Raw genomic sequence first — 12,034 nt, 5'->3', positions numbered from 1 at the left:
AACGGTCTCCCATAGCATAGACGGACTACTAGCCATGCCTGAGTTGATAGTCAAGAATTCCTGAAACTCCTTTAAAACATATTCCACAAATTTGGGATCCTTAAGGAGAAAAGGGTCCAAACGCCAGTGGTGCAAACCTAGCCCTTCACTCTTGGCCTTAACCTCCAAATATACCGTCATGTGATCAGAGATAGCTATATTCCCAACTTTACAAAATCATAATCGAATCCAGAAGGACCGAGCGAGCCAGAAAGAAGTCAATCCTTATGTGACATTTATGTGGGTTTGAAAAAAAGGTGAAGTCCTTGCTGATAGGGTGAACACATTTCCAAATATCCACCAGCCTCAACTTCTCGAGTAAATCAACCACCTGCTTGGCCTGTGAAGAAATAGTTGGGAGCCCACGAGGCATCTTGTCCACTGTTGGATCCAAAAGATAATTAAAATCACTCCCCTATAATAACGTGTTGTGTTCCAAAAGCAATCAACTTAGATGCACCAGAGGACACTGGTTATTCAAAATGCCATATTCCTCCCCATGTATCAGGACTTTAAGTATAACAAACCATCCCCGCTCATCTTTCAGCTGCTCTAATAATGTGAACGGAAGATTTTTCTGAATAACTACCGCCACTCTCCTACTTTTAGTAGTAAAGGATGAAAAGAATACCCGGTCATAACCCTCTGTTGTAATTTCAGGTATTCCCCATCATCAAGATGGATTTCCTGCAACAAAGCGATATCAACCTTTCTCTCAAGACTAGAAAGCACTTTTTTCCTTTTAACTGGCGAATGACTTCCCTTAATGTTCCAGATGCACCATTTAATAAGACACCCAGCCATATCCCCTTCCAGAGACCCTTGAACCCCTTGGAGGGAGAACCCTGCTTACAAAACGCCGAATACAAGTAAATAAACTCATGGGGTAGAAGAACTATATACACAAAAACTACTCTATCATAACGGCACGGTGGCACAGTGGTTAGCACTGCTGCCTCACAGCGCCTGAGACCCGGGTTCAATTCCCGACTCAGGCGACTGACTGTGTGGAGTTTGCGCGTTCTCCCCGTGTCTGCGTGGGTTTCCTCTGGGTGCTCCGGTTTCCTCCCACAATCCAAAGATGTGCGGGTCAGGTGAACTGGCCATGCTAAATTGCCTGTAGTGTTAGGTAAGGGGTAAATGTAGGGGTAGGGGTGGGATGCGCTTCGGCGGGTCGGTGTGGACTTGTTGGGCTGAAGGGCCTGTTTCCACACTGTAAGTAATCTAATCTAATAACTATAAACAACTAGTACTACCAAAAAACTACAAAGAAAACCAACCATAAAACCTTGATTGGAAGACTCTTCCCCCTGCCCACAGGGGGCACACACCCTACCCATTCCCTCCTTCACAACTCCTTCAAACCCGGACTGTATCCCAGCCTAAGACCAAAAAAAAACAAGGAGATGATCCTTAAATCAATAGAAAAAATACAAAGTCAGGATGAGCACTCCACCCATCCCTAGCTTCATGCCACCCCTACTTGTGACTAAAAGAGAAACAGAACAAACAAAACAAAATAGGGTGAGACAACAAAGAACATCCACAAAATTTCCCATCAGAAATTCCAGTTATTAAAAAAAAACAACTTATTCCAAGGTTTTTCCCCCTTTCCAAAAAAGAAAGTTTTTGGGAGAAAGAAAGGAATAAAAAAGAAAGGGAAAACATGGGGAAAGAAGGAAAAGAGAACAAACATTAACCATAGTCTTCTGGCCAATTCATCTATTTTAAAGTGTCTACAACGTTTTTAGCTTTATCCGCTGAGTCAAATGCATAAATAGAGTCCTCGTGGCTGAAATGGAGCACTGCGGGCTATCTCATGGAGTACTGGATGCTCAGGTTCCTCAGCCTCTTTTTAACTTCATTGAAGGACTTCCTCTTTTGGATTAAAGGTGCAAAGAAATCCTGGAAAAACATGATTTTTGACCCCTTGTAGAGCAGTGACTGCGGATCTTTTCCCAGTAATCTAGAAGCTTCTATCATTTTTGGCAAGTCCTTATTTGAGTGGAAGTGCACTAGGACTGGGCAATGGGGCTGCACTAGCCCTGACCTGTGCACTGTAACCTGATAAGCCCTTTCAACCTGCAGCCTGCTGGACTCAATGTGAAGGCCCAAAAACTTCGGTAACCAGCTTTCAAAGAAGCTGACTGGCTGCTCATCTTCAGGGAGCCCGACAATTCAGAAATTCATCCTCCCACTTCGATTTTCGAGGTCGTCGATATGGTCTCGCAAGGCCCACATCTCTTGCTCCAGCATCTCGATCCGACTGGATGAGGACTCCATCGCAGCTTCCGAGGCCTTAGTTAAACCCTCCACCTTCCTCCAGCCTCTCCCCATGGCCCTGCATCTCCTGCTCATGCTTCTGCAGCATGGATGCAATAGGGTGGACTTGAGCCCGAATCTCCTCACGGATCTCCTCAATCGCAGCCCCAACTTTCAAAGTAAGTCTCTCCATCACTGCAGCCAATTCCCAAGAGTCTGTCAGGTCCCTGGGGGGGTTCAGGAGAGGCTACTGTTGCTGCTGTCTCTGGTATGTCTGGTGCTGCAGGGGAGTGTCCTTCCTGTTGCTGTTTGCCCGCTCCCTTCCTTTCCCCTTGGCATGTTTCTGCTCCCAAATATTAACAAATATGTGTTCTGTAAGGTTTTTAACTAATAATTCCACCACATATGTTGGCCAGGGATGGCAAAAAACACCAGCATGCTTTGGCTGTTAGGCAGAGCTGTCCATAGCAGTTCTACAGAATCACCGCCATCTTGCCGAGTCCCTGGGATTATCCTTATTCCCTTCCTTGGCCTAGTTTATTGCCAAGCACCAAATCCAATGAGGCCTCCCCTCTCGTCAGCCTAGTTACATATTGAGTTAACACTTTGGGTCCAGTAATCCTGCTTCAGAAGCACTGTAAAACTGCTGTAGGCGATTCTGAAATCAACTCTAATGTTTTTTTAAAGACATGTTCAGCTTGTAGGTCTACGTAGAACACAGAAGCTTACATTTTAGAAAATGAAAGCACGTCATTCTGCTTTGTCTGAAATGCCTTTGTCAGCACCATGCATGTCAATAGATAAATACACCAACGACAACACTACGATAATAGGATAAGCCAAACGGAGGAAAGACAGAGAATTTCTAGAGGCATGGCACTCATCCATGGGCTCCATCAATAAACACGCTGACCTAGATCTAATATACCGATCATTGCAAGGAATAACCGGAACCGGCAACTGGAAGCAGCAAGAACCAAATAAATTTCAGAAGGCACAGCACAACAGCACTTCACAGGAGGCTCCAAAACACTGGAGATGTCACGCAGACAGGGGACTAAATGCCCACAAATCAATTTCCTAGCTTGTCGAACATACCCACAACTACAATAAATGCACGTTTCTAATTCAGGTCAAAATCAGATCAATGGAATCTGGAAAGTGAATTTAAAAACAGTGTTTGTACACTGTTATCACACATCTTCCACTTCAAACTTCAGGATAGGTTTTCACTATCAGATTGTTTCCATTTACGATAGTCTTTGTAGAACTGGCTCTGTGTTCCTTTACTGACCTTATCGACTCTCCTGTTCGTTTCATCCTCACAGTCATGTAAAAATTTTCTGCAAACTTCTTCCCATCCATAGCCAAAAGGATCCACTGTAGGTTTGAAAAGAAAACAATTTGTGTTCTAACCAATGTTACAAGTTGAGCGTGGAACCCAGATCCTCGACAAAATTTTCAATCAATTTAGGTTCAAGTCAATGGGTGCAGTTTTGTAAAACAATCAAATTGGTAGGGGTTTCTCATTACATTGGAATAACTTTCTGAAAATAATTGCAAATGTTACTGGGATACTGTCAACAAGGTATCACCAGAGTTTGCTGAGCTCTTCATAGCTCTGAGCTATACCTAGGAAACACATGTTTTTCATTTTTTGCATCTATAAACTGAAATGCAGTGGGACTGTGACACTAGAATACAAGGAAAGTTCTTTAATTTGAAAAACAAATATTCCACATTTGTTGAGTTCTGCAACACAGTGTTAGTTTTGAAAGTAAGAAGAGATTTGAGACAGAACAACACCAAGAAACTTCAAAGTTAAGGAAGTGTTGCCAGGGAACAACTCTCTGATTGGCTGAGTTGCAGAGTGTTTTTAAAAAAAAGCTGAGTGCCCATAGTAGCAGAGAAAACAAAACATCGAGAGACTGCATACTCATATCTCTCTCTCTCTCTTACTTGGGAAAAAGACAGAATTTTCCAGAAATTCTAAAAGAAAGAGTTCATACATTCATCTGATCAACCAGCAAATTGAGGGATAATGATCACCATACAGACAACAGTGTCTTACTACTGCACAAGTCAAAAGAACTATGAGAGTAAAAGTATTTTCCACATTGTACTCTGAACTGATCTTTGGAATTTTGTCCTCCATCCATAGAATCTGTGATAAACCCTTCGTCTTTTGTCTGTCATGATTGAGAGAGAGAGTGTGTGTGTGTGTGTGGGGGGGGGTTTGAAGGGGCATAATTTAATTTGAAGAATTAGAAGTCCTTTCTTACAGTATGTTACAATATATAGATTTAGTATTTCTGTTCATGAAACTGGGTCAGTCAGGCATATTGGGTTTTGACGATCTCATTGGAATTATTATAGATTTATACAGTTTGTGCTAATTTATGTAACAGTAGGTAAGATTATTGGTAAATTTTTCCCAGTTAAGACCACACAACTCACCTGTTAGCAGGTTATTAGGTTTAACAGTTGTAATTGGCCTTATGCTTCAGTTATTGGTGTAAGGCAGAAGGGATCAAGTTCTAGAAAAGTCACTTAAGAATCATGAGAATAGAAATCTCAAATATTCTTGAATCAGATATAGAAATAAACAAGTAGTGCAGGATAGGATATGGGAAACATAATCTTGGCTGAATTTAAGCTCAAGAAAATTATAAGGCTGGCTAAGGGAACTTTGCAATAGCTGAGTAAGTAGGTGAAAAAGGCAGAGCTGAGAGAACCAGAATTTGATGGGCTGAATAAAAGAAAAGACCATGATACTATGGAAATAAAAACAGGTACTCTTCATGATAGATAAGAATACGAAAATAGTCTACAGTTATAGTACAGAGATTTTTCAGCCCACTGCATTTATCCCTTTCACTGCATCTTCCTATGCTTTTAGACCTTCTCTTTTTAGAAACTTTTAGAAGCTATTATGGATTTTGCTTCCACCAACTCTCTCAGGTATCATATTCCATTTATTAAAAATCTTTTACATACAGAAAATTTCCTGATCTTTCCTTTTAGCTTAAGAGATAGCAGATTTAATGAAGATATGGAGAAATTATTTGTCTCAAAGTGCCATGAATCTGGAATTCACTGCCCTAAAGTGCAGTGGATGCTGGGAAATAAAGTAAATTTAAGGAGGTGAAAGACAGATTTTTAAGGGTTGAATAGTTATGGAGAGCAGGTGGAATAACAGAGAACAAAGAAAATTTACAGCCTAAGAACAGGCCCTTCAGCCCTCCAAGCCTGAGTCGATCCAAATCTACTGTCTAAACCTGTCGCCCAATTCCTAAGCATCCGTATCCCTCTGCTCCCGCCCTCTCATGCATCTGTTCCAGACACATCTTAAATTAATCTACTGTGCCTGCCTCTACTACCTCTGCTGGCAATGCATTCCAGACAGCTACCACCCTCTGTGTGGAGTACTTGTTGCGTGTATCCCCCTTAAACTTTTCACTTCTCACCTTGAAAGTGGGACCTCTCGTTATTGAATAACAAGGAATAAGAGGATAGTGGAGTTGAGGCCAAGGATGAAATCAGCCATAATCATATTGAATGGTGCAGCAAGCATGGCTGGCTATATTGCTGAGACCTGCTCCTAGTTCTTAAGTTCTTCTGGTGACGATCTTAAAACTACACCCTGTTATATGTAGGCAGTGCACCACTACATATTTGATTAATTAGATCTTATTTATTATAGATCTATTCAAGCACATACAGGTTTTGTCTAAATTATCAATTTAGTATATGTTAGGTAACAATAATGCGCAAAACATCTCAAGCACATTCTTCTTCCTCTGAGAAAACATGAATCCACAGATTTGTACAACAGTAGCAAAGAATCATGGTGCACAAGTAACCAACACAATTGTGTTTGAGAAAAGGGCATTAAAAATTTGAGACAAAAGACTTAAGCACTCCAGTAATTCCAATGCAGATTTACCTTACCTTTAAATGTAATGAAGAGTTCAGTTATTAGACCTTTGTGTGGTACTTTGACAACATGGCATTTCATTTCCACATCAGTTATTCTGCAGGTCAGGTCAGCAATTAGCTCCTTCTCCACGGATTTGAACTTACGAAAAAAACGGCTATTGGAAGGATCATGGCATTCGTGAGTGTGATAACGAGTTGAAAACTTGAATGAATAGTCAGGTTCACGAAAGCCTAGAAGAGTTCAATTAATAGGTTTCTTTGTGATAACTATTAGAAAATAAATAAAGGTGAACAGTGACGTAACAATGTACTGACAGCCTGCTATGCAAAAATTTGCTACCATCGCCAGCTCACCTGCACTCACAAGTTCATTCCCAACCCATAGCTATTACAGGGCTCAAAAGGGTACATACAGGAAGAATGTTTCCTCAATTTGGAAGTCTACATCCAAGGGATAGTCTCAGAATATGTAGGTAGCTTAGAGTTGAGAATGAGAAAGGATTTCTTTTATCAGACGGTGCTGAATCTTTGGAATTCTCCAAAGAGGGTTGCAGAGGCTCAATTTGAGACACATATCAATAGATATTAAGACAGATATCAATATTAAAGCTATCAGGGATATGGTGACAGTACAGGAAAATGTCACTCGAGTAGGAGATCAGATGGTGGAACCAGCTGATCATGTCTGAATGGCCTGTTTTTCAGCTGGGAGATTACAGATTGTTGTTGAATATAATTCTACAGTTGCAACTGGTGCACGCAACGCATAGATTCCCATATTCTGTATTTGTTCCATTTGGCATGGTGTTAGGGTCACGCAGCACCATGGAGGGTATGTTTCATTTGATGCTGAATTTTTATCTCTACAGGCACTGTGCTGTTGTCACTCCTACCAGTACTGTCATGGACAGATTTTTGTGTTGAATTGAGTGAAGAAGATGAGAGTGAGAAGGTTTTCCCTCTGGTTAGTTTTTTCACCTGTGCCGCAAGCTAAGCATTTTGCTCTGAAATTGGCTAACTTGATCAGTAATAGCGATACTAAGCTTCTCTTGGTTTTGGGCACTACAGTCCCCGATCAAGAGTACATTATGTGTTCTTGTTACTCTTGGTGCCTCTACCAAGTAGAGAAGTACAGATATAGCAATTGTAACTTCCTACTGTGATGACCACTTGTGGTCTGTTCTGTTAATGAGACAAAACATACTCAGGGACGGTGGTGGTGTTGTTTTGGAGATTAGCTGCAAATTATGATTAAGTAAGTTTGGTTATTTCATGCTAATGCTTAATACTTCTGTGGTACAGCCTTCCTAATCATGGTACAAGTATCCAGACATTAATGAGATGGACTTTACAAGATGCTACACCTGTAAACTGAATTGCTGTGCTTGCCAGGATTGGAGAAATTAGCACCTGCCATAAAAAAAACTGGGAAATATTTTAAGAACTAGTATTACATTTCACAGTACATGGAGCAAACTTCCGAATGAACGGTTGTGAAAAATGCAGTCTAATCATTTGAAATACAGGTTGAAATACAATAGACAGAGAGTGCCTTTGTTATTTTCAGTGTCTAGTTCAATGCCCAGTGGTATATTCAGCTTTATATTTATTCAGCCTTTGTGGTAGTGGCTTGCTATACCATTCCTGTGGTTAATCAATAGACAATCAGATTGCTGAAGAACTGGAGTCACAAAAGTTCCAGACTGGTTGGGAACTTTGACTTTCTTTTCTATGTACCAGGCTTTTATGGCATCTAAGAAATAAAAGCAAATTGCTGTAAAAACTCAACAGCTCTGACAGCATGTGGACAGAAATCACATTTAACGTTTCTGGTTTAGTGACCCTTTTTCAGAATTTTTATGACAACTCAGTAGTTACATGATTATCATAATTCAGGCTTGTCTTTTAAGCTCACATCTATCAACTGCTCAGCTTCACTGAGAACTCACTAACACCTACAGCTCACCCCCAACTACAGTTCAATTCTATTGAGAACTCATCCTACCTACAGCATGGCATCTGTGACAGTCTAGCTTCATCAATAACTCAATAATATAGCTGGCTACCACTCCTGATAACTCAGCCACAAGTAGAGGACAGGAACTGACAGATCATTAATACCACACTCTAGTTAGTAGTGTAAAGATGACATATCGGAGAGATGACATATATTACTTTTCTTATTTCAGGGAGAATCAAACCATGCTGCATTGCTTTAGAGGAACCTAGAAATCAACTGGCACATGACAGACGTGAATAAGTATTAAGCATGGATCACTTCATAATCAGTTGTATGTGGAACTGGAGTTGTTGATGTAATTAAGCTTTCAAACAATCTGACAGTTTTCAATTCATATTTACTGATACTGTTTACTTTCATTTAAAAAAAATTGAATTCCATTCAGTCTGAAATACCATTGTTGGATTTGAACCATTGTGTTCTGGAGTATTAACCTTGTAATACAGCCACTACACTTGCTGCGAGAACACTGAAAAAGTGTAAATGAGCATGCAATGCAATCTATACCATGGATTTCAGTGTCAGTGAAATGGAGATAGTGAAACTTTACGAAACATTAAAAATATAACATGCAGGTAGCTGAGCAGTCCAGTCTATTGTGAGTCAATTTTATTCCTTAGGAACCTGTTAAACTTATATGAAATGGTCCTGAATCTCCCTAAGAGATGTTCTGATGCAGTAATTCAATGGGAGATTAACAATTCCCAGGAAAACAACATTTAACTGTTAACCGTGTTAACTCTAGGAAAAATTGCAGAATATCAGGAGATCCTGTATGAAAATATTGGCTTCTTATATTTTCATTGGTATAATTTGGGCTCACTACAATTGACTGAGAACAATATGGCCCAAATTCTCTTTGTAAAGTCAGATCCTGTGTATGAATAGTTCCAGCTGCAGTATAGAAACATACTCTTTGTCTTTCACCCAGTATTTACCATATACTGAGAACTTCATATCAAGGAATAGCTCCTTGTTCTTCTCAACATCCTTGTAGGAAACTGTGCATGTATAATCTCCTGACATGAATTTATCAAAGGATCTCAGTACAAGGCTTCCTGTTTCAGATATCCTCACATAAGGCTCCCCTAAAAAGGAACACATAAGATCTGTTGTTAGCATAAAACTCTGTAAAATTAATAATTCTCAAAGGATTTGCAATACTGGCTCCACTAACACCATGGGAGTACCAGCTTCAGTTTATCAGGAAACTTCAACAAGAGTGACTGCAGCTATTACAAAGCTGAAGGAATTATTAAATAACACTGTCTTGGAACATAAAGTAAACTTATTGTCAAATATCATGCAGCCAAAGGATGAGATGATGTTTATGCAACATAGTCGAGTTTTAGTTATTTTGGTCCAAAGGCAGATATCTCCCTGAGTACTTCGCTTAATAGGTCAAAAGATGAAGCAATTTAAGTTGGGAAAGAACACAAGATGATGTTTTGAGCAAACTTCATTCTTGGAAGAGCACATTTGCAGAAGGCCATCACAAGGCTGGCATTTCAAGAACTACAGCTATTCTGATGCAATAAACAAGGAAAATAGTAAAAGTGAGGCAATTAGTGGTTTCAATATACTTTCCAAGAAGCCCTCTTCTCTGACATGTCGACTCCTACTGTCACCATAAAAATTCCCTCAGTTGCTTTTTTCCAACACTCAACCTAATCCTCTCTTGGAAATTTTGCTCACTGGCAAGGCAATTTGTCTGCAATTTCTTCCTTCTCAATACATCCAAAACTCCCATCTCACAACTATCAACCTAGCTTGGCACGGTTACCAGTTAAGATCCTCCTAAGAACCACTACTGTTCCCCTCTTTTCTTGTCTATCTGCTACTCATTATTAAAATCGTCCATGTCTAAATCAGTTCATCATGTGCACTAATTCCAACTCCTACCCCTTATCTCAAACCCAACCTGTCAAAATGCTTGTTGAACATTAAGTCATGGATTGCTGACATTATGTGAATGGTCACCAAAAAGACTAACGCCACCATTTAAAATGAACCAGACCATTTTAACTTGCTGAGGCAAGAGTGCAGGGGTATGAATCGTAGTTTTTTAAACAGTGATAATTGATAAGTTATTTATAACACATCTCTCCCAACGTTCAATCTGTGTGATCCAATGTTGCCAAGGTTACGTTTTTGACCGAAGTCATGACTATAGGTATTCCATGGTGACTTGTGGGACCATAAACTGAGTTCCAAACCTATCAGGAACTTATTTTCTTGCCATATCACTATTTATGGTGCAGTGCTAGTGTTCCTACCTGAGAGTCATGAAGGCTGAGATGCAGTCTGGAAGTTTGTCTCAGTACATCTGAACAGATTGATTTAAAATATTTATAATATTGCCTCCTTGTGTTGATAGCCTAGTCATGTGTGTTAAAACCTGCATTCTTGCTTTTGTCAACTCTAGAACCTCCAAGAACACATCCAATGTGTTTATTGGATCGGATGCTGCAGAGGCATCCATGATGACAATTTAAAACAGGTAAGATCCCCTGACTATATTAATAAAGGCGAAGTTGTGTTCTGAAATCCAAACAGGAAATGGCTGTATGGGGCAGGAGCATGTGTTAGCCTAATCAAATGTCAACTAACCAGGGTTAAGTTTTTAAAGAAATCATGGGAGGTGACTACCTAAAACAGGTATTACATTTTTTTTGAAAAAGGCTGCCAGCCGCAACTTGATCCCTGCAAACCAGACTCACTTTAGATCCACCGAGAGAGTTCCAGCCTGCTGATCTTCCATATCCCTTAAACTCTCATTCTGCAATTGGACGAGCTGCATCAGGGTAATCAATAAACAAAACTGGGAATGAATTTGCCTTAATCCTGCCACCAGCCTCTTTAAGCACATGCAATGCCTCTTATGGTTCCTATCCCTGGGACCGGGAGGCCTGGGTTTAAGCTCCCCCGCTCCAGAAATGTGCAATAACATTTTTGAACATTGATTAGCAAAATATGTAAGCACATATATCGATCAGATAGTACTTTGTGGGTTTTATCTAGATCGGGTGCTGCAGTACTTGCTGAATCTGGATCAGATTGTTCAGTCTGTGCGATATCCAAATTGGGTTGTTTAGCGTGTGCTGTATCTGGATTGGACATGGTGTATGTGCAGATTGATTGCTGGCTCTCCTTGATGGGAGTCCTAATGTCCACATCAACACGTTCCACCATGCCCAAAATTCAACCACCAGTAATCTGTCCTGCAATATTAACTTTCTAACCATTCCATTCCTCAACAATTTATATCAGCTCCCATCACAGAAAGCACTGGAGTCAAATAGCTCAGTATTTCCATCAATGCATTGTTCATCCAATCGCTAAAAATTTCTCATGCCGATCAGTGTATTCATTATCTTTCAAACTTCATTGTTCATTGCCCATGTTCTGACACAGCTTTAACACATTTTGAACCTCTATTCTGGACCCTTCACTTAAATCTTCGATAAAGCCTTTAATTACACCTGATCTCTCCCTTCAAGTCTCAGCATTCGTTCTCATATCGATATTAACGTGGAGTAGGATACCTCCTTTATAGCACAAGTAAAGGTAATGTTTAACCTGAGGATCACCACACTTCAGGCAGGGTAAGGTTGAGAAAGCAGAACTTTCATGAAGACTTCGATTGACACAGAAATTAAATGCATACTGTTGGTGTCACATTGCATCAGAATACAGCTGTCCAGCCAACTGAGCTAACTAACTCTCAGGTACTGTATATGCACACTGATATTAATAATTAAGGAGATGTAACCA

General features: G+C 40.1%; 1 protein-coding gene across 1 annotated transcript in view; it reads right to left on the bottom strand.

Annotated features, from left to right (window-relative positions):
* LOC132830916 (zona pellucida-binding protein 2-like) overlaps positions 1–12,034 on the bottom strand; it is a 46,156-nt gene that overhangs the window by 14,246 nt on the left and 19,876 nt on the right. The window contains exons 4-7 of the mRNA XM_060848865.1: positions 9,231–9,348; positions 8,811–8,839; positions 6,253–6,471; positions 3,596–3,681 (exon numbers count right to left, since the gene is read on the bottom strand). Of these exons, the coding sequence (XP_060704848.1) occupies positions 3,596–3,681; positions 6,253–6,471; positions 8,811–8,839; positions 9,231–9,348 (452 nt within the window). The remainder of the gene's footprint in view (positions 1–3,595; positions 3,682–6,252; positions 6,472–8,810; positions 8,840–9,230; positions 9,349–12,034) is intronic.

Source organism: Hemiscyllium ocellatum, chromosome 32 (assembly GCF_020745735.1).
Source record: "Hemiscyllium ocellatum isolate sHemOce1 chromosome 32, sHemOce1.pat.X.cur, whole genome shotgun sequence".
NCBI classification, from domain to species: domain Eukaryota; kingdom Metazoa; phylum Chordata; class Chondrichthyes; order Orectolobiformes; family Hemiscylliidae; genus Hemiscyllium; species Hemiscyllium ocellatum.
The sequence above is the reverse complement of the archived record's forward strand: the minus strand, read 5'-3'. Positions and strand labels throughout refer to the sequence as shown.